The following is a 22,873-nucleotide window of genomic DNA, read 5'->3' on the forward strand; positions in this document are numbered from 1 at the left end:
GAATGATAAAATGTGATGTCGCTGCCACCAGCTCTCCCCGTGAAGCCTGTGCCCTGTGCCAGGAGTCACGTGGCCGGCAGTGCATGGCCCGCGCGGGGCCTTCCTGAGGGGAGCCCCTCTGGCTAGGCGTTTCAGAGACGAACCCTGTGAAAGGCGGCGTGAGCTGGAACCCTTTTCCCTGCTGATCGCGCCTTCGTAATCCCAGCCCCCCATTCCCTCCCCCAGCGTATTCACATTCAGGGTGCTCCAGGGACCTGGGAAGGAGGGGGGCTGCCATGCACTCCTGTCTCTATGTAAGCTTCAAATCGCCCCAGTCCTTGTTTTCCTTAGGGTTGAAGAATACGTAATTTGGGGGATATATATATATTTATCTACACACACACACACACGCAACTTTTAAAACATGAAATTATTCGGGGTGTGTAGGGCGGACTAGGGTGTGTGAGGAGGAGGGCGGGAGAGACGCACGACTTCCGTCAGCCACATCGAACCAAAACGCGATGAGCAAATTAAAGGCCCTGGAATCGGACCGGCAGCCCACTTACGATGTCACCTTCATCGAAATGAATAAACTTGCATTACATAAGAGCTGACCATACTCTTTGCTTTCCATAGTTACTTTTGAGAGCGTGAGTCTCATCAAATGTCTGAGATTTTTAACGGAAGGCTGTGTGACTCCTGGTCTGTTGCTTGGAGCCCACCTCTGCCTACGAGCTTCGGCTCTCTGAGACTGGGTCCCTGGAATCACAGGACAACCAGGGGGAAGGTTCCAGGAATAAGGGACCCAAGACACCACGCCGGCCCAGCACAGGACAGGCTCGTCACAGAGCTGAAAAATACCTTTCCGCACCCAAAGTTGTAGACTTATTTAACATTTACAGGGACATTTTAGATTCCAAATATTATTATCTAGTATAAAACAGTGCTTTACATTTTTCTTAATTCTTAAGATGCTGTTTTCATGAACAGAAATAGATACATCATTGAAGACTTATCGTTGAAACGTTAACAGGATGTGAATTTTATTTCTGCGTGGGATAATATCAGGCTCTCGCTTCGGGCTTTCGATTAGAATAACACGGTATTCATAGTAGTAATGTAATAATCACAACACTTTCAACGCGTTCAAGTGTCGCTAGGCAAGTAGGTATTTGGATTTCCAATGGTATCTGATTGTTCTTATCAATAGCTAACCATCCTGCTATCACGTGTGTTCTTATGTTCTGTCTCTTTCCTTCAGGTCTCTTTTATTCAAAACCTTGTATTTTGCGTGGAAAGAGTGTACCGGGTCCCTGACTTCGGTGTCTGGGAGAGAGGGAGCAAATATAATAATGGCAGCACAGAGCTCCATTCGAGGTAATTTGCTGATTTCTGAGTGTTTTTTTTTTTTAATTTAAATGTGTTCATTTGAATATGAATAAAAATCAGAGTATTAGACTGGAATCGTGGTTTCTATGTTGATTTTCATCTTTTTTCCTGTGTGTGATGCAGATGAAATTCACTTAAAATTCAAGCCCAAGAGCCTGCCCTCAGCGCCCGTGGGCAGGTGCAGGCGGTGCAGGGGGTGCAGGGGGTGCAGGGGGTGCAGGGTGTTCCCAGCCCCCCGGGCGCCATGCTTACACGTCGGCCTCTGACCCTCGGCTCGGCCTTTCTGTTCTGCTGGCCTTTTCCTTCCTCGTCTTCGTGGCGCTTCGAAAGACCGAGCGCATTGAGGCCGCCAAGCACCCGTGTACATGCACTGCGTGTACACCCCCTTCCATGTGCAGAGCTGATTTCCACCCTGACCTTTCAGATCAAAGTTAGCATTCATTGTTTCCTGGAAGAGGCGTGATTAGCATCTTGAACTGGGGGTTAGTGGGCTCGATTATCCAAATGTAGCTGGCGAGTGATGTTAGCAGTTTATGAATTTCATTTGCTCCTTAGTGTTAGGGAAATAGCTTCAGTGACTGATTGCACTTCTCAGATACTTGAAATTTATGCCCACAAGGTCATCTTTTAAGTAAAAAGTGTAGCTCAATTAGTCCTGTCCATTTAACACAAAAAGATTTAAGAATTTAAAGGTTATTAGCTGTAGGTCAGCTTAGATCATTGAGACTTAAATGAAGTCAAGAGACAGTTTGAGAAATACTGGTTAAGGGGACTCTGCAGCTCGAAAGCTGTTTGCTTAGAAGGACTGATCACACAGAAAGTTTAGCTCAGGGAACATAGTTAATAACGGAAGGCAGGCCCCAGGTCGCTAGCGGGATAGCGCCTTGGTTTCCTCATTTTCAAAGTGCAGATGATGGTAGCGTCTACTTGATAAAGTTGTAATGGCTGCAGTAATCATGACGACCTGGGACGAGTAAGCACTAGAGTGCACAAGTGCACCCTCACAGTTCAGCACGTTTTAATAACACAGATTGAGACAAAAAGGACCTTCAGATTAACTATGCTTAATATACAAACGCTTTTCTATAAGTTTTATGATTCGTATGAGGCATTTTTATAGTATGCAGCAGAAGAGTAATCAGTGAAGGAGTCAGTGAAGTAGAGAAAAAATTTGTGGGCAACTTCAGACATAAAACAAATTCTGGCAAATAAAAAATAAGAAGATAATGTATTTCAGCTATCGTCCAAATTCTCAGCATTCCAGATTATCAGTCGAATTACAAGAAAGTGGATTCGATTAGAAAAGGTGATTTTTAAAGGCGTGCCTTCTCAGTGTCTGTGGTTTGTCAGGCCCTTCTCTGCTTTTTAACGATGAGCTAGCGTACGGCGGCATGATGAGCTAGCCCTGACGTCGATCGCCCTGACGTCGTTTTCAGTGCAACGTGTTTGGCGTCGGGGTTTCCTGTTTGCAAAACCGTCGTTCATTCGGTCCTCACTGACGTCAGCAGGTCCTTGGAAACTGTGACTTTAAGCAAAATGGCGTATAATGAAACCAATTTTAATGTAGGCTCATTGATATAAACAAAGGTTACGTTCCTAACAGCATATTTCTGGCCACAAAAATATCACCAAACTTCTCAAGAAGGACCCCAAAACACTTCTAATATTAAACATGGAAAGAAATGTGAGCTCTACAGACATTTAAGAAAATTTAATGAAAACAAGACCACGATGTTTTCGTGCAGGGTGCCGGGCGGGGCCCCGTCTGCAGGGGACACCCTTCCCCCGCAGCGAGCACCGACGGACACTCGCGCTCTTGTTCTGGGACAGATCAGACACGCCGGTGTCCCCCCCGCCCCGTTGTTGGGATGTGGGAGGAAACCGGAGTCCCGGGGGAAAACCCGCCCAGACGCAGGTGGACAGCACGCTCCGGTGGCCCCCCGGGGACGGACGCGTGTTTTTTCTGCTCATCATTGTCATAATGAAATGACAGTGAATGAAACGGTTGTGTTTCAGGACCCGCTGTAAACTCAGCAAGAACCTTGTGTCAAAGCCTAGCCCTGCCGTGAGGGCGTGGGAAAGCCCCCAGTGAGAAAAACAGTTTGCTTTCCTGGAGCTAAGGCACCAATCTTTAAATTGAATCATAAAAGATTTTATTTCAAGGCTTGGGGGGGGTCATTTTGTAGTGTCCTTTGCTACCCTTCGCATGCAAAATTAATCCTAACTTTAGCAGACCAGTTTTCAGATGAGTGGAAAATGAAGTTTGTCATTTAGACTGGGGGATGGGTTTTAGACATTTAACATTTTCCTTCTAATTTTCCAGAGTATAACACTTGATAAGTCCCCATAACATACAACATATTTTTTTTTTCAAATGTTTCTGAGCTCAGATCTCTACAGCCTGCTTTGGATGTGTCACTTCTGGTGCCAAAAGGGTCTGTTTTGAAGCTGCAGGGGAACTTGGCACTCACGGATGCGGCCACGGCGGTCGTGGGTGGCTGTAGCTTCCTGTGCGTGCGCCTGGGTAGCGGGATGGAGAGCCGCTGCCAGCCGGGGATTAAGTCCCAGCTCGGTCTGTTGCTGCGTGAGACATCGCAGCGCTGTCTGTGCCTGGTCCGATCTGGCCTTCACTGCTTAGTGTGACATCCTCGTTACGCCCGTAAGCTGTCTTCACAGTTCCAGCCTGAAATAGCGCACGGCGGGTCTTGCTGCACGTGCTCACGCTGCCCTATGCCTCCCGACTGTGCCACGCTCCATCCGTCTGTCTGTCTGCTGCCCAGGCCTCCGCGGCAGGAGTCTGAGAGTGAGCAGAGCATGATCGGACGTCGCCTCGGTACGTGACCCGAGTGACTGGGTGCCGGATGTCCCTCCTTTCCTCTGTCACGCTGGGCACATTCTTCCTAAGACGCACACCGATCAGAGAAGAATACTGCCCCTGGGCCCCCAGCACACGCACACGCACACGCACGTGCACACGGTGTTCTGAAGTCAGCTTCCACGCTCTGGGGTCCTTTAAGTGCAGTCCGTGGGCTGTACAGCCGAGGACACCCAGGCTGTTTCTCCTCTTTCCCACTGCATTTTAAAGTCTTCACACGTTTCCTAAAGTTTGGAAGAACAGACAGCGGAGGACAGGAGTGTCCCCACTCGCTCGGTGGGTGGAACCGCGATAGGATTCAGGGGCGCCTCCATCAGTCAGCTCACTCGATTCAGCTGATGCTCGCTTTGTCAGGCCCTCCGCACCCGCCCTGCTCAGCCCCAGGCTCTCTGGTATCCCCTATAGTTCAAATTCTTGAATTATTAGTACTTCTTAGGTAAACCCCACAGTTTCTTTCTGAAAGGTGATCCCCTTGCATTTATCCGAACCTCGTTCTGGAAGGAGCATCACCCTGCTCAGCTGTTCACTCTGCCTGCGTTGCTCGTCTGAGAAGGCTTCTCAGCAGCCGTTCCCTGCCCCGCCAGCCTCCCCGTTGACCTCAAGCTCCTTCATCTTCTCTGGGGTGCTGAGAACTGTAGCAGATTCTCCTCTTCCCTCTCATTTATTCTCTGGGTCTTGTAATTATCGCCCAAGCATTTTAAAATCCTACATCGCTGGATTACGTCTATCGCCTCCACGTATCATTTCGGTACCTATTTATTGTTGCGCTAATTCTTAACCCCCAGAATTGTATCTCCCAGTTATATCAGCCGCTCCAAGTTTAATTCAAGTATTTTAATCTTCGTATTTCCCTCTCCTCATTTATTTAGGGATATTCCTATTTTTTAAGGCTCTCTTTAAACCCTTTAAATCCAAACTCTTTGTTTTGGCAAAGAGATGAGTCTTCTATAATATGTGAATTGAATCTCAAACCTAACTGAATTTGGGGGCTATTGGGAAGCTAAAAGGGAAAACTGTACTTTATAAACTAATAAGGCTGATATGTGCCCAAATGGAAAGAAACCTTTTTGAAACACTACCTGCTAAATAGATCTTTACATTTAACAGCATAATTTCATTTTTCACTTTGTTAAATCTCGTGTTTGCCATATAAAGAAGACAGTAGAAGCAAAGCGAATTTAAGTCTGACTTTTCAAGGTTTTTTTTTTTTCCTTTTTTTTTTTTAACGGTGCTACGTTCCATTCCCTTGGCTTCTCCAGGAAGGAAAGCCGTCACTAAAACACCAGCACCACTTTGCTCAGCCTGAGATGCTTTCAGTGACCATTTTAGCCCACATAGTGCCTGTTATTTAAAGTAACTACTTAGCCTCCTTAAGTCATTTTTGATACTCCAATCTCTGAGCTGCGACAGAAGCGACTGTCCATCCATTCTGCTTCATTTTAGGTATTTTTGCTGTACCGAACGATTCACAAGCATCCATTAAAGCCATAGTACTGTAAAGTTCTTTCTCTTCCAGGAGGTATGATTGGGTAGCTCAGGGAGCTAAAGCACCGTGTTAATGAGCAGAGACTGTGCATTTAGTTCCCGTGCTTGCCAGTTAGTCTTTTGAATTTCACGGTGGGTTATAAATCACCTAGTCGAAACCCATCATCTTTTGTAGAAAAGCTTTGATGTATGCAACAATTCACTTTATTACACACCATGTCCCAAGCAGACATCACCGTATTTTAGCCCTCTTAAGTGAATGTTGAATTAACTCCTTGCGAAAATAAAATTGATGAATGTCCTATTGATAATAGTTACCTGATAATATATTTGATAGCGAATCATAGAATAATTTAATTTTCTGAGAATGCCTTGTGCCAGTAAAACAGTTTTAATTCTGACAAAGTTATGTATTGTATTTGCCAGTTAAAGGTAGGATCAGTTAGGAGTGTGTTTCGTTTTCTGAACAGCTTGCTCTTGCCAGAGAGTTAAATATTCAATGGATATTTGTAAATTTCAGTTAAGCCCAATTATTCAGCGCATCGCATTGGGAAAGAAAGTTCAGGTGGAAGGAACTGGACATTTGACATTTACTCTCGTCCAGGTATAGCGTCCTCTCCTCCAGTACAGAATTCCTTACGCACTTGCCTTCCGAATAAGTAACTTTCCCGTCTCAAAATACCGCAAGCTGTCTTACTGGCACGTGTGCCTCACACTGTAAATGGAGGTTTTCTGGCATTACTCAGTGATATGCGTGCAGGCGTTTGCGCGTTGGTGGCCCACGGGGAAGCCCTCGGACGTCAGGGACACGTCCCTAAGTGAGAAAACGCGTTGGCGGTGAATATTTTTGTGAGAACTGTCAGAATACACGGCTCCGAGGTGCTCTCCTCTGCTTGAGTTCTCGTGGCCTGGACTTCTCGTGCAGGTACTGCGTGGGCTTCATGTGTGGTGTGCGAGGCTGCGAGTGGCCACCTGCCCTGGGTCCATCCGTGATAGAGCTGGGGACCTGACTCAGGTTCTTTTCTGGTTACCTGGTGTCGCAAATCAACCGCCCTAAATTCAAAGGCACCAGACAACCATCCTTTATTAATTCTCGCGGTGCTGAGGTGGACTGGGCTAGGCGAGGTGGCTCATGCTCTGGGTCTCGTGTCTTTGCCGCCCGCTGGGGCTGGGGCTGGAGTTGATCCCAGGGCTTCGTCGCTCAGGTAGCGGATCATCGCGTGGGACCTTGGCAGGAGCCGTCTGCCGTGAGACTTCCTTGCAGCGTGGTGGCTGGAGTGCAAGGCTCAGCACCCCAAGAGAGGGCTGGGCGGGAGCTGTGCCACCATTTATGCCCTGGTCTCAGCGGTCATGCAGGTGGCTTCCACCAGCCACACCCTATCTGTCAGAGCCATTGAGACCCGGCGTAATCTAGAAAGGGAAAGTCTGCTCTTTCAGTGATTGACAGCTCTTTGCCACATCCTTTCAGCCTTCGTGGTTTCTGATGAGCAAGTCAGTTGTTTTTCCTCCGGGGATAGGGAGTGTTCTCTAGCTGCTTCCCAGATTTTTCCTTTGTCTGTGGTTTTTAGACGTTACAATGTGACCCAGTATGGATATTTCTCTCTTATTCTGTTTGAGTTTCACTTAGCTGCTTGAATCTGTAGTTTCTGTCTGTTGCTGGGAAGTTTTCGGCCACTATTTCAAGAGCTTTCCTTTAGCCCCTCCCCTCCCCCACCCTTCCCCTTGGGGGTTCACTGTTATGGCTGTCATGTCTTTATTACAGTGTGCACAGGTCCCCGAGACTCTCTATTTTCTTACCAGTCCGTTTTCTCTCTTTTGTTCGGATTGGATAATTTCTGGTGTTTAATCTTCCAGTTCAGTTATTCTTTCCTCCACTTCTTCCATTTGGTCATCGATCCCAGTGAACTTTTTGTCTTGATTATTGCATTTTTCACTTTGGAAAACTTTGCTGACACTTTCCGTTTCTTAGCTGAGGCTGTCTGTCTTTTCATTTTTTTCAATCATATTCATAATTGCTCATTGAAGTATTTTTAACATGGCTGCTTTAAATATTTGTCAGATAATTCTCACATCGCTTCATCTCAGTGTTAGCATGTATTGATTGTCCTTTATTACTCAGTCTGAGATATTTTTGGTTCTAGATATGATGAATGCTCTTTGATTGAGACATGGACATTTTGAGTATCATATTATCAGACCTTGGATCTGATTTTAATTTTTGATTTTAGCTGTATTTTTTTTTTTTTTTTTTTGACACAGCCTCTGGCAGGAGGAGGAGGCAGGGCTGTCACCTCCTTACTGCTCAGTGAGATGTAAAGCCAGGTTTTTGTTGACACCCAAGATGTAGACTCCTCAGCACTGCTGGGTCTGGGAGGGATGCTGGGGCATCTAGATTCCCAGGAGGCCGCCAGTGGCACCCCCTGGCTGAGGGGGACAGGAGCGCCTCGTTCCTGATTCCCAAGTGGCCTCCACTTACACTCAAGGGCAGGGGCATGGCCTCTTTACAGCCAGGCGTGGGCCAGCATCCTGGCTCTCCAGTGGACCATGTGCCCCAACCCAGCTGGAAGGGGAGGCCCACCTCATGAGTGCTGGGTGGTGGAAGGCCAGGCTCCCCAGGGGATCGCCACTGACACCGGGGGTGGGGGGGCTCCTTACCACCCATCAGAGGTGAAAGCCGTGGCTTCCTCCTCAGACCGCTCTGACACCCCCACGGCTCAGAGCGCTGGGGAGTGGGCGAGGGTCCTCATTACAGACTTAGGAGTAAAGGAGCCTGTTTGCTACTGGCCGTCACAGGAGTGGGTGGGGCAAGGCCACAGTTTCTTCAGAGTGGTTGTTGTCTGAAAGTTTCCTGTTCTGCTGGGCTACCCTTTTCCTGGTCTTTTGTGGCCCTTTTTTTGTAGGCACCTACTGGCGTTTCTGCTCTGAGTCTGGTATGGATGAGGCAGAAAGGACACTCAGCACTCTGTGGTCCCTAGAACCCTGAGGTCCCCCGCCAGCCCGGCTTTCCACCCTCCGAGCCTCGTTATCTTTGTTTATGTGACATCCAGTGAGAGGAAGGGAGAGCTTATGTCTGCTCCATGTTCCCATCCATGTGTTTTTCAAAAGTTTCCTGTCTATTTACTATCTGGTAATAAAAATAGCCCTTACTCAAGAACATTTCATGTAAATGGCCACAGAAAATGTAGATCATGGAGACACGAATAGCTTGGAACAGCTGTTCTCCAATTGAAAGTGCACTTGAACGCCTGGAGGGCGTCTTAACGCTGATTGTTGGGCCCCGCTCCCAGAGAGGAGAGGGAACGGGCGTTGCTAGCGAGTTCTGGGGTGATGCCACTACTCTGGGGACCCCACTTTGTTAGTCAGTGCCTAAGACAGATGCTGACATGGTGACAGATCACTAATTTTAAGTGATATTAACGGCGTATGCAGTTGCTTTTAGTAAAATATAAATTGCAGTAAGTAAAATAAACGATATTAGATCTAAAATACTTAAAGGTTGATATTTATAAGATGATAGCGTCATATTTTAATGAAAATTGGGTGTTCTCATTTTTCAGTACTATTGTAGGTGGCATTTGAGAGTCCCAAAGAGGACGCATTTTATTATAAAGAGAAGAAAATAGCAAAAAATGAGAGGTATGGCAATCAGTTGTTCTGTGAGCATAAAATAATGCCTATTTTATTAGTTTCCGAGAGAAGAGTATTTGAATGGGCATATCAGGCCACACTCGTGGTAATGTATGACATGCAGGCCTTAAGAAAATTAAGGCCCAGAGTTGACATCAGAAACCTCTCTTACACTGATCTGAACTTGGGACGCCTGGTTATTGCTGTGCATGTCGCCATCATACACCTGCCTCTAAAGTTCATCCTTTTTTTCCCTGAGTTAGTGAATATAAATGATACTAGAATTAAAATCGCACTCAACAGTGGTATGACCATTTGTCTAGATCAAGGTGGACTTAGAAATATTTGTCCCCGAAGATCACTAACTATAAAAAAGAAAAATTAAAATGTCAGATTGAAGTCTCTTAGACGTTTTTCTTCTTCAGAAGTTGTTACGAGTGTTAATAAAGCAACTTGCTTGTGAATATTCATTGGTGGTTTTTATTTCATAGCCAGATATATCAGAGTTACACAGTATTTTTTTCTCTCTTTTAGCTCTGTTGGCTTAGCAAAAGCAGCCCTAGAAGCAATTAATGGATTCAACCTTTTCGGCAACCAGGTAAAAAAAAAAAACAGCAGTAGCCTCAACAAACTTTGATTTTTTAATTTTGAATTATGTGTTTAATTAATTTAGGCATTCATTAACCAAATCATTCCTTATGATCAGAGAATGTCTGAAATTTATGTAGCAGCTCATGGTTGAACAAGCTTCTCTTTGAATATGATTTTCCAGTTAAATTTTAGTTTTCTGACTAAAAAACGTTGCTTAATTAAAACAAGTCTCTTGATAAAGAATTCTCATTCTCTTCGTTCAGTAACTTTCCCCTCAAGTCTGTTGATGAGTTTTCACACTTCGAAATATTTCTGGCATTATATATCGTGTATGTTCCATGTCGGTTCTCATGTTGGTTTCAATTTAATGTATATCAACATATATCTCTCGTAGAGGGGAATTTGTGTAACGTGTCCAGCCAAAGAAGTAGAAGTTTCAATCCTACCTTAACCCTCAATTGGCTGTAATCGTATGTCTAAATCTCAGTGGCCATCGATGGATAAATGAATAAAGAAAATGTGATATATATATGTTTATATGTAAATGTACATATACACATATGTAATATATATATGTATATATACGCACATCTACATGTATATACACACACACATATACAATATTATTCATCCATAAAAAAGAATGAAATCTTGACATTTTCAACAGCATGGATACTGAGTGCATTATGCTAAATGAAATAAGTCGGACTGAGAAAGACAAATACCTTCTGCTCTCACCGATGTGTGGAATGTAAACAACACAACACAACACAACACAGCACTAAGAACACAGATGCAGAGAGTCGATTGGTAGTTGCTGGAGGTGGCGGGCGGAGAGGAGCATTATGAGCGTTATGAGTAAAGGTGATCGAAAGAGACACATTTCCAGCTGTAAAATCAGTCAAGGGGGTGTCATGTAATGCAGTGTATTTACTCGAACACAGTCACGGAACTCAGTTTGGGAGTGAAGTGTGAGCTGTCGGTCTTAAAATATGCCCTTTAGACGGAGTCAGGATGTTAAGGCAGAGTTGTCATGATTCAGGAAATGGATGATGAAATGAAATATTCAGAGTCACTCAGATGTCCTGGATGATATATACTTATTAAACACCCTTTCAAATTCCTGTCCTTAATTGGAGAAGTCACGATACTGACCCAAACCGGGTCCAGAATCTGAAAGGGGACAACCGCAGAGTACGCTCCTGCGACGAGGTGTTCGGAGCAGAGCAGGCGTGTCTGGCTGCCTTTGAAATTTGCAGGCCTGCAATTAACGTGCATGATGATTTAAAGTAGGTGATAATTAAGTCCATACGAACGTTTTCCTTGATGATGGTTTTTAAAAATCTGCTTCTGAGTAGGAAGCGCTGCACTGCCTGTGGGCTTAGGCGGATTTAATCCTCCTGTAGATGCAGACCATCTGCCTAAAGCACGGTCTGCTTTTGTAAGAGGATGACAAACGATAAAGTCACCTAGCTTTGGTCTCGGTCTTGAAATATGGTGACACATTATTTCTTAGAGGCTGGCAGAGGAAGAGGCCTGAACAAATACTTTGATGAATTTAGATAAATAAGCCATTTATTTGTGGCCAGAAAGTAGAAGTTGGCTGTCTGTTTTAATCAAATAATGGCAAGAATTGCCATATTTGCCATTTTACTTCATTATTTATAAATTAGCCCACTTAGATTGTATCTTTAAAAATCCGACTTGAGGCAGACTAATGCGGCATGCAATTAGCTTTATTAATTATCAGCCTAAAGAGAAATTATAAGTCCTATGATTTTGCGTATTCACAGGCTCCCAACGTCTGACACCCTCTCATTTCTCTGCTGTTTTGTTCTCATAGCGTTATTTGTTCTTCTTTCTGCCCAGATTCAGACCCTAACTCTGGCCCTCACTTTTTCCACGAAGCACCCCAAGTTCCCTATTTTATTTCCCTCCTGTCACCTTCACAGGTTTATTATTAGCATTGTCCTTTCACCTTAGCTGCTCACCGGGTGCGTAGCCACGTGTCGTCACGCACGGCCTTTCTGTGTTCGTGTGCGCCTGGGCCAGTGCCCGGAGGACAGAGGGCAGCTCCTATTGTTTCTTGTCCTCGAGCAGAGAACACATCACTCCGACAGTGGCAGCTGCAGCGTGAAGCGTTGTTCAAAGCCGTTTTGTGAGCAGAAGAGGAGCAGGCAATGACAAATAATAGAAAGGATAGTTGAGCATTAATCTGGTTGGTGAGAGACAGGCTCATTCATTCCTTGTTTCTTGATTTATTCGTCAGTTAAAAGAGATTTAAGAAATGGTGCTGTGAATGAGAAATTCTGTTTCATGAGCTAGTATCCATGTGTGAACATGGATTCACAGGAAAAATACTCACCTACCGAATCTGAGGTTTGGATTCCTCAGAGGGCCTGGTCTGGATTTCGCATTTCCGTCTAGGAGATCGATTCAGGGTGTTTTGAGTTCGGGGCGAATGCATCTTCCGTGCTGGAGAGAGTTGGGATGCGATTTGGAAGGTAATATTGAGCCAGCATGATTTTTACGATAGTTGCCTTCTTCTTACCCCCAGGAGTTTTTCTGAGTTTTCTCTTTCACGGAAGCAGTCTTCGCCTTCCAATTTCGTTCTCCTTGATTCTCAAAATATTTAGCTTCCCAGGAAAAGAACAGTCATGTTTACTTACGACTGCGCTCTGCTCTGGAATATGGAAAGCACTAATGGCTCCATAGTAAACATTTTTTTTTTTTTTTAACTAGGTTCAACTTGGGTAGCAATCAGTTAACAGTTTTGTTACACCTTTTTCTCCCCAAGCTTCTGGTTCTCATTCGAAGGTATTTTTTAGCGTGTGAAGTCGTATAACTTGGTGATTAACATGTGAGCTTCTGTGTCGGAGACTCGATTTTGAACCCTTGCCTTGTTAAAGCAAGATTTAGCATCCATTTTTCAATAAAATGAGGATAATAATATCTACATACGGGGATTAAGTGAGCTGATCCATGTCAGGCATAGGGAATATTAGCTAGTGTTATTCGCATTATTATTATTTGAGATTCTCTTGTCTTCATATTTTAATCAAGTAGTTTTTATTTCCATAATTCTAGATTGTATCTAAATTTGTTTAGTTTGATCATATAATCAGTGTTCTTTTTAGGACTGTACAGTGAGATTTTATGAATTTAAATGTTTTTGCATTATTCATTGCCAAAAATGTTAGCTAAATTAGTATTTGTGTTTTTATTAAAATAAAATATTTAATTGATTAGTTTTTTGTAATCAATACATTTTGACTTATAAGAAAACTAAGGTGAAATGGGGAAAATGTAAAAAATAACACTTTTTTATGATTATAAAATTAATGTTTATTGTAAGAAATCTGAGAAATACTGCAAGTATAAAAAAGAAAATTAAAATCTTCTGTAATGCCACTAAAATGCAACCAATGTTACTGTTTTTGTGGAATTTCTCACAGTCAAAATGCCCAACCTTCTGCAAGCTCTTTTCCCTCAGTTTCGGAAACGCTTTTCTCCTTCTTACCCAGGGCTGTTCCTGGTCAGTCATCTTCGTGGATCTCGACGCTCACAACCGCAACAGGCAGACGCTGTGCTCTCTGCTCCCTCGAGAGTCCAGATCTCACGTGAGACATTTTTACCCCAAGTTAACATGCGCTGTCACACGTGGTCGTTATTGCCGATGGACTTTGATGTGCCCGTAGTACCCAGCTGTCGATTTTCCTGTGGGTCATTTGCGGCTCCGCTTTTAGAAAACACCCACAATGGAATAATTCTTTAATAACGACCATTGTATAGAAGCAGTTCGAAATTTTGGTAAAAGGAAAACAAAACCCACAAACGTGCAGATAATAATATAATGTCCGCTCATTATTTGACCACTCAGTTATAATCTTAGGGCGACGACATTTGCGCTCCCATGTGTTTTATGTGCATACGTAATGTCTCTACTTTACGAAACTGGAAGAACATTGTTCACCATGCGTCACGACCTAGTTCTGTGAACGGGCACGTTTCCATGTCAGTAAGTCCATATCTGCAATGTATGTACTCGCACTTACCTGTTGTTGGACATTTAGATTGTTTTGTGTTTTTCACTGTTATAAACCAAGTTGTAATAACTACTGGTGTCAAATTTTTATACACCGTCTTCGTTAATATCTTAAAGTTTGAGTTCGGTGTTGAACTTGAAAACACACCTCGTTAATGAGCCCCGTTCTATCTCCTCTGCGAGGCTCGCTGAGCCACACTTGTAGGCACCTCCCTGTCCTCGGAGCACAGCAGGCTCCCCGCAGGCCCCCTTGGTGACTCATGGGGCTGCGTTGGCCCCAGCCCGTGGGCACTCACATGGCCCCCTTTTTCCATGTCGCCCCCCAGAACACAGATGCCGCCCTGCTCCCCTGCATCAGTTATCCTGCATTCGCCCTGGATGACGAAGCTTTGTTTAACCAGACACTGGATAAAGTGGTTAGAAAATTAAAAGGAAAGTATGGATTTAAGCGTTTCTTGAGAGATGGGTATAGAACGGCGCTGGAAGATCCCAACAGACGCTACTACAAACCAGCCGAAATCAAGGTATCGAGGAACGGCCCGGACCCACAGCACAGCAGAGGGGTCAGAGGCACCGGTGTGGGAGGGGACTTCTCGGCAGGAGTCCCGCCCTGCCACTCACTCGCCTCGGGCAAGTTACTCGGCCTCTCCCTCCGCTCATGTCCCTAGAGAGACGTCAGCAGAGCGGGGCCTCTCCTTCCTTATCAACCCTTCCCTGAGCCCTGGGCAGGCTCGGGTGGCATTCCCTGTGACCCAGAGGCACCATGCGTAGACACGTCACTTCACGAGGGTGGGAGCTGCAGCGGGTCACGGACATGCTGCCTCCCTAGGGGGCCGTGAGCCCCCGAAGGCAGGTTCTCCATCTTTTTGTCCCCTGGCTGGTGCCAGGCGTTCCTCAGTACTCAGTAAGGATTAATTGAATGAATGACAACGTGCGATGGATTAAATGAACAAGCTCTTGAATGATGAGAGTTCTGAGAATTTTTTTTAAAAAAGAACAGTGAAACTACTTATAAAACTAGTCCAATCTCGTTAGAACTATAAATAAGTCTTCTGTATATCCTAACTATAATTGCTCTAATTGATACAATTGTTCTAACTCATATGATTGTCCTCATTAATTGTTACTGAAATTTAAAATATTTCATTTTCCGTTTTAGCTCTTTGACGGCATTGAATGTGAATTCCCCATATTTTTTCTTTACATGATGATCGACGGTAAGTGAGCTTCCCCTGAAACTTCAGCTACGGGGTATGTAAGCATCTGAAGGGAGAGCGGACGCGGGCGTGACTCCTTTCTGCTGGGGAGGCAGGCTGCAGTCGGCCATGCTTGCTGCTGGCCCTGCTTTCGGAGCGAATGTGAAACCATCCAGAAAAATTAAATAGGACTGTGAATTATTTTAAAAATGACGCGAATGTATTTTCATATTTACAAAGATTTCTATGAATAGAAATCACGAACACTGTCATTTGTGACACTGCGAATATCCGTAACATTGACACTTGAGACTAGAGAAATCTCCATTAAAATTCAGTTTTCAATTCTAAATGCCAGCATGACCTTCTAAAATCGATTTCCTGGAAAAAATGTCACACGCGTATTTACCCTTTTTTCATTACATTTTTTTATATTTTATTTTTATCATTTACATAGAAAATTACCAAAATAATTGTAACTGGGCTAATAGATTTGTCTAAGGTAAAATTTCTGTGGTGCTTATTGAGCTCAGATGCTACTGTGTTTTATATTTTACGTTTCAGGAGTTTTTAGAGGCAATCCCAAGCAAGTAAAGGAATATCAGGATCTCCTGACCCCCATACTTCATCAGACCACAGAAGGTATAGTTGGATTGGTTTTTTTTTCTTCAAGAAACTCTTCCCACTAATATCTCTTTAATGTTCCTTCAAAATGTATAAATGATTCCTTTTAAACAGAGCAATTTATACTAAATCGAAAAAGTAAATGGGGCCTTAAATGAAGTAGAAAGAATAATCTATTAATTTGTTATAATAAATTTGTTTTCGTGAAAGGAAGTCATTTGGCGAGACGGGAAGGTGATGGATTAGGTGGTCATGGCTATCGTGATCACACAGCGGTTTGCCAGGTGGGCACAGGTTCTTCACCTGTTAGTTACCTGCTGTGTAACTCCTTTACCTATGCAGTGTGACAGTAACGAGAAGTGACTGATTTTACCCAGGGGCTGCGTTAGGGGCGTGCTGCCCCCTGCAGCGGGCCGCACAGAGGCTATGGCCTGGCCCAGAGGCGCCACCGTCACCCTTCACCCGGAGCACTCTGCTTCCTGGGGTCGCCTCTAGGGCCGGCAGCAGGTTGTTTTGACAGTCCGCCCTGGTGCTAGGATGTCATCCTCTGAGGATGGGTTTGACATGTTACAGACAATTAAATGGCTCAGGCCATGAGCGGCATATTGGTCTCGGTTAAATGCCAGCAGTGCCCGTGAAACAGCGACCAGTTTCTCTGTGTGACTTGAAAACTGATTCTCAAAGGAATTCCAAACGAGAGGTTCCATATGTCTCTGGGGTTTGGAAGAATTAGCAAAATAAGAATGTATTTTCATGAATGAGTAGCTTTGAAAACATTTATCTGGAAGTTAATTATTATGTGTTGGCAAAAACGTGGATGGTCTTTTGGGCATGATAAGCGAACTGCCAGCCACAGCACTGTGCCCCATTCCCACCCCACGTGAGGTTCGTGGTATTCTCCAGGGTTTTCTACAAGTATCTTGGAGTAGATGCTTCCCATATGTGCTCACCCTTTAAGATGCTTGGAATGCTAAGGTGAAATGTTTATGGATAAACACCGAATTCCAAATTTAGATTAATTTGTAAAACCAGTTATGTATGTTTCTGTGCCTCCCCCCCCCCCAAGAATCATTGTCCAGTGTGAGAAATAATATGATGAATGTCGTAATGAATATAATATTTGAAGTCCCTTGAATCAAATCTAGTGTTTGGAGGTGGATTGATACTCCATGGTGGTCTGGGGACCACGCTTTAGGCTTCATCATGTTCACAGAGTAATGTCTGAACTAGTCTCTGTGCATCATTGAACTTGTTCGTTTTAGACACAAATGTCACTATTGATTGACGCGTGAAAAAGGAAGCAAATTTTAGGGAAATCTGTGCAATTTTATTAGGAAAATTAAGTTCACCAGGGGCTGTTATTGCAAAAAAAAAAAAGTCTTAGGATGCTTTCGTTTCCCTTTTGATATCATTCACAGAGATTACAGCCTATAAATAATCATGTTTAGTTTTCTACCAAAGAATATCTTCAAACGGGTTGGTCACAGGGGAAGATGGATCTTTTTCTCTTTAGCGATATTGAATGAGAGATAATGGGCTTAATGTTTAAAATGAGGATTCCTTTGCTCTAAGCGATGGCTCAGGGTTATAATTCTTCATTTAAGATGACACAGTACCTCATTTGCAAAGCTTCCACGGGCTAATCCTATTAAACATAGCTGCTCCTATGGCTCTAAATATTTGCATACAGTATATTTGTTGATTCACTTAAAGGTGTTAAAATTAAACATTGTCGAAGGGGATTATGTACACATTGTTGGCTAACGCAGAGCATATGCCGTCACATTCGTGTTTTCAAGTCGAAAAGCTTTTTCTACATTTTTCACTAGCAATTTCTGAAAGGAGCCACAATATCCGGTTTCCTGTAGCCTGTCAGATCTGTTCCCTTCTGTGTGACCTCTCTCTGCCCACTTTCCAGTCATTGCAGTTTCCTGAAGGAAAACTGGGGTTAGGACACTGATTTGTCGTATTTTAAATATTTACTTCTCAATTCCGTAGGTTATCCCGTGGTACCAAAGTACTATTATGTGCCAGCTGATTTTGTAGAATTTGAGAAAAGAAGCCCCGGTAGTCAAAAGCGATTTCCTAGCAACTGTGGCCGTGATGGAAAACTCTTCCTCTGGGGACAAGCCCTTTATGTCATCGCAAAACTCCTGGGTAAGTGTGGAAAGTTGGGATCGATTTTATCCCTTGCTCTCGAGCCCTTAGAAGTAAATATGTGTCTGCTGACGTTTTTCTAGGATTTGCGTGGCTTTTGTGCTGTTAGGAGGTCTTGGGGGAGTTTCTTGGGATGTAAAGGTGTGTAAATCTGTCTCTTTCCCTGGAGGATGATGGAAAGTTTGTGGGAAGATGGTCAGACGAGCGTGGGTGCTGTTACGACCCTTTAGGAGACTGCATTCAGCTTAGTGGGGAGGGTTCTCGCAGAAGACTGTGGGAACTTTGGTTTACTTTTATATAGTGAAATAAAATTCTGATTTAATATGACAATCACGTTTAGTCATAGCGTCAGCAAGCCATTTACCTCAAGGAATCGGTTACCTCAGAGTTCTCTTCTTCCCAGTAAATGCACATTGGCAGTTTATTCAGCTGGCTGGACGCTTAACGGCACTGTTGTTCATGATTCTTTGAAGAGTTACTTTTCAGCTTCTCCCGAAACTTCAGCTTGATAGGAGTACTCTTTGGACACATTGAAATGAAGTCTAATTGAATGAACACGAAAAAGCATTCTCCATCTTCCTGCACCATTCCTTGCTAAAATATCAAATATTATTAGCATTTCCATCAAAAAGGCTGTCATCGTGACACGGCGGGTTGTAAACACTCTGCACCGCAAGAACTGCTCGCCGTCGCTGTTCTGCTGCCATTGTCTTGCCGTCACTAGCGTTTCTGCAGACATGCTAACTTTGCGCCGTGAGGCTCACCGTCTCTGGTTGCTTCTTTTACGTTCCATTAGGGAAGAATAATTCAGAGTCCAGATCGCCGATTCAGGCTTTTCGCAAATAATATACGAGAGCAAACAGAAGCCAGCTAAAGAAGAGAGGATTAAGTTAATGCTGTTTTCGATGTTCCCATTTCCTAACTGTGTTATCTGGAGCTCCAAATAATGCTAATTTAAGAACCTGCAAAAAAATTTTCTTTCTGTAAGTGGACAGCTTTTTGATATGGAGTTAGTATTCTTCATACAGATTTTGCTTATATATTTCGGCCCCCCCGCAAAAAAAAAAATATATATCTACTCGAAGTAGTTTTCTTAGAATCAAGCCAAGTTGGGAAGCTTATCTCTGCTTACAATATTATTTTTAAAGAAGCCATATCGATACAGCTAAATAAAAAATATCGTAATTGAGGAATAGGTAACTGGTGGAAGGACAAGAATTTTAACGTCAAAATCACACGTTTCTGATGAAAATCATCTGTGACTCTGAGGCCGAAAACTGGCACCTAGGACATGGGACTTGACATCTAAACCTTCATCCTGCTTTTTTGCTATATATCCAGCCTGAGATCGATACAGCTAGAAACAGTGCTATTTGAGTAAAGCCTCTGGATAAAACTAAGAAGGTTAATGAGTTGGAAATGCAGAATCGACCATACTCCACATAAGCAGATTGAGCTTAAAAAAAAAAAAAAGAAAAAGATTGAAAATAGCATCAGCCAGTAAAAAAGCATTGGACCTTCCTTATGCCAAAATAAATATACCGAATGTAGACATTTTGAGTATAAATAGCATTTTCTTATAGTAAGAGCAGAGTGAACAGAAATAGTCCAGGTCCTGCTTTAATCTCTGTTTCATAATCAAAAAGAAGAAAGACTTCAAAGAAGAGTCAGAGTCGCTTTTCCCTGCTGAGCTTCCAGAAAGGCGTGGAAACCAGGCAGGGATGCTGCCTGCTCATTAGTACCCTGACCCAGGCGTGCGTCGTCTCCTCAGTAGCTGGTTGAGATGAATAAGACTCAAGACCGAATTCTTTGGTTGCTCTTAACTGTTGTATACTTGCCCCAAGGACCTTCAAACATGCGTGGATGTTATTAAGACCCCAGACACCTCGTTTACTAACAAAGTCCCTTTTATGCATCAAGGGAGCCTCGGTTGGATATTTGCTTGATGACAGTATTTTGTGGGCAGTTAGTTGGAGTTACATGAAAATAATAAATCCTTAAAAAGATTCTGTACTTGTGCATAACTTTCACTAACTCAGGTGAGCTTGTATCCGGTGAGACCTAATGAAGAGATTTTGCTCTAAGTTTGCCTTAGTGAATAATCATTCAGTAAAACGATGGGGCTTTTCTTCCGCTGTCGGAGCGAAGAGACTCGACACGCTGTTTCCCGGGCCCGGAACCACCCGCTGTGTTCTCAGAAAATAGTTCATTATTACAGCATGTTTTCTTTAGAAAAATTAGACTTTTAGAAAATCAGTGTTTGCTAGAAAATAGGTACATAAATTATAAACACGTTTATTTTAAATCAGACAGATTTTGAGATATAACATTTGACGTGTCTTGGAATAAAACGATCATTCGTTATACCTTCCATTGTTAAATATGGAAGTTTAGAAACTACCTGCGTAAGAGACGGTCGGTCTAGAAAGCCGTGTGCCTTTTGAGTTATTTGGCAGAAATAACCTTAGTATTTATCACATAACAGTCACTTGGAAATTATGATCTTTGCACTGAATTTATTTTGAGATTAAGAAAACGAGGAATATGAGATAACGTAAGGTTAATGGTACCTTTCCTCTAAAACTTCCCCAGAGCCATTATTTAAGTTGAATGTATTCTCTTATTCAATATTTTTTAAAAAGAAACTATAATTGTGTAGCTTTACAGAAAATCTGACTTCTAGACCTTGGTTTGTCTTTTCAACGTGTACGCAACCAACTTTCCTCACCTCGAGCGTCAAGACACTCGTGGGGACAATTTCCATTTCGGTGGGACCGTCAGGTCCCAGATCATTAAAGATGGGAGCTTTACATGCTGTATGACCGAAGATAGGTTAATATAAGAATATTTTTTAGGATGGCTACTTTGAAAACATTATTAATAAACATCGAGAGTTAAAATGAGGCGTATTTTTTTGAGTGAGCTTGAATTATCGAGCAATTTTAATTAACTATAACTTTCTCTCTAATACACACGAACTCCCAAAATATTCAGGTAAATGGAAATTTTCTTGAATTTTACAAGTTTTTTTTTTTTTTTCTTTTTGGGATAGGTATTATTTAATTTACTAGGAGTATTAATAGAGACTGTTAATGCGATAAAATAGGTATAGAAGTACTTTAAAATATCCCAAATGTTATATACATGCAGAGTTCCTAATTTAGTTCTTTGGGTCTCTCAAGTTTTTTGGTACATCGTTTGCAGCTCAGTTTATTTTCCAGTGGAAACTATGTTTTAAATGATTATGAACACCCAGCAAACTCGTAACCATGTGATGTAGATTATTTCTGACATCATCTTCCTCTTCCTCCACTTTCTCGTCCTTTGGTTTCATTTCCTTTTTTTCCCACGTCTTTCTTGGACTATTGCAGAACCATCAAGAGTTTTGGGGTCATGAACTTAGAAACTAGACAGTTCAAGGTTTGAGTTCAAGTTCTGCTACTTATTACTTAGTGACCTGAAGAATTTTCCTAACTTCCGTGATCATCAGTTTCTTTATTTTTCTGTTGTAAGGATTAACCGATGAGGATATAATACTTAAAGTACTTACCGTGGGACAAATACAGACTTACATGGTTGTTCTCCTTCCTGTCCTCCCTTCCACTCCTTCCCTCTCTCAGCCACCATTTAGGAGCGAGTATTTGTGAAAATAGTTTCATAGTTCTTGCTAACAAGGCAGCTTGGGACGCTCATGGGCCTTCCTTGGGGAAACCCCGGAGCCACAAAACATCACGAGGAATATGAAGATAACGAAGAAAACGCTTCGCTAGTTGCTACTTACTCAACAGTCCAGCGGCCGTTGGTAGAGACCTACTCTGCCAGTCGCTGTGCCGTCCAGTGACTCTACAGCAAGAAGGGAGTGTGACAGCCTAGGAAACATTTTTGTCTCTGAGGGCAGCCAGTTATTCTGGTGTACTACTGCCTCGTTCCAGTGTTTGTCACGAAGTCAAGGCCATTCGCACTTGATTCCATTAACGATATTTCTTGCCCAATTGGCCTCGAATACAAAAGCCATCGATTAAGCCTGGAACCCGAATGCTTTTTAAACGTTAACATCGGTGACCAGGTGCACCTCGTGAGCGTGAGGACGGCGGAAGCCGGGGGCGTGGTTTTCGTTGGTCTGTTAACTTCAGATGCAGGTGGCGCCTCAGTCAGCGTAGCACGTGGCTTCCCTACTGGTCAGTTAAAGATGAAGCGAATGGGGGAGAAAGAGCACACAGAGGTGTCTGCACACCGTGGCCACTCAGAGACGTCTCAGCTGTCACACTCTGGGGAACTCCAAGCAGAAAGGCCTCTATTTCTCAGCACCTCTGCTGTGTCTTCTGGCGTCCACGTGATTGCTGGCGACCTACAGAGAGATTCCGTGAATCGGGTATTATAAACATCTTGAGAGCACATGTAACACGGTATGACTTTAGAAGCTTCACCTAAGAAGGTTTTCTTCCTTTAGCTTGTATAAACGACTGGCTTTCTTGAAACTAAAAGTGTTAGTCGAATTGCTACTAAGGCTAGAAAACTTGTTTAAAAAAACTTATGATCCCGCCCTCAAATATATTAATAAAATTGAATAGAAAAGCAATGACATCTGGAGTCTCAGGCCGTTTCGCAGAGGTAACTAATTATAATACGTGCCTTAAAACATGTCGAATTCTGTGCTCTGCCCTTTACAAATGTTACCCTAAGTGATCCCCCTAACTTCTCTGAGATGAGTACTGTGTGTCATCACCGAGGCTCGGGAGAACTGAGCAAAGCCACACACAGCCCATGACCGACAGAGTCTTTATTGACTTATTCAGGAATCTGCAGAGTTAATTGTGTCACCTGTAACCTTTATGGCATTAAATGTACTCATTATAAATAAACACTTTGCTAACTTAATGAGCTATTACTTTGCATCCTGTTTTC

The 22,873-nt window shown here is 43.3% G+C and overlaps 1 protein-coding gene across 1 annotated transcript in view; it reads left to right on the plus strand.

Annotated features, from left to right (window-relative positions):
- Nucleotides 1-22,873, plus strand: part of PHKB (phosphorylase kinase regulatory subunit beta) — a 122,740-nt gene that overhangs the window by 44,205 nt on the left and 55,662 nt on the right. The window contains exons 7-13 of the mRNA XM_023519650.1: nt 1,241-1,356; nt 9,890-9,953; nt 13,471-13,566; nt 14,318-14,515; nt 15,151-15,208; nt 15,752-15,829; nt 17,810-17,968. Of these exons, the coding sequence (XP_023375418.1) occupies nt 1,241-1,356; nt 9,890-9,953; nt 13,471-13,566; nt 14,318-14,515; nt 15,151-15,208; nt 15,752-15,829; nt 17,810-17,968 (769 nt within the window). The remainder of the gene's footprint in view (nt 1-1,240; nt 1,357-9,889; nt 9,954-13,470; nt 13,567-14,317; nt 14,516-15,150; nt 15,209-15,751; nt 15,830-17,809; nt 17,969-22,873) is intronic.

The sequence above is a fragment of the Pteropus vampyrus genome, unplaced genomic scaffold (genome assembly GCF_000151845.1).
Source record: "Pteropus vampyrus isolate Shadow unplaced genomic scaffold, Pvam_2.0 Scaffold228, whole genome shotgun sequence".
NCBI classification, from domain to species: domain Eukaryota; kingdom Metazoa; phylum Chordata; class Mammalia; order Chiroptera; family Pteropodidae; genus Pteropus; species Pteropus vampyrus.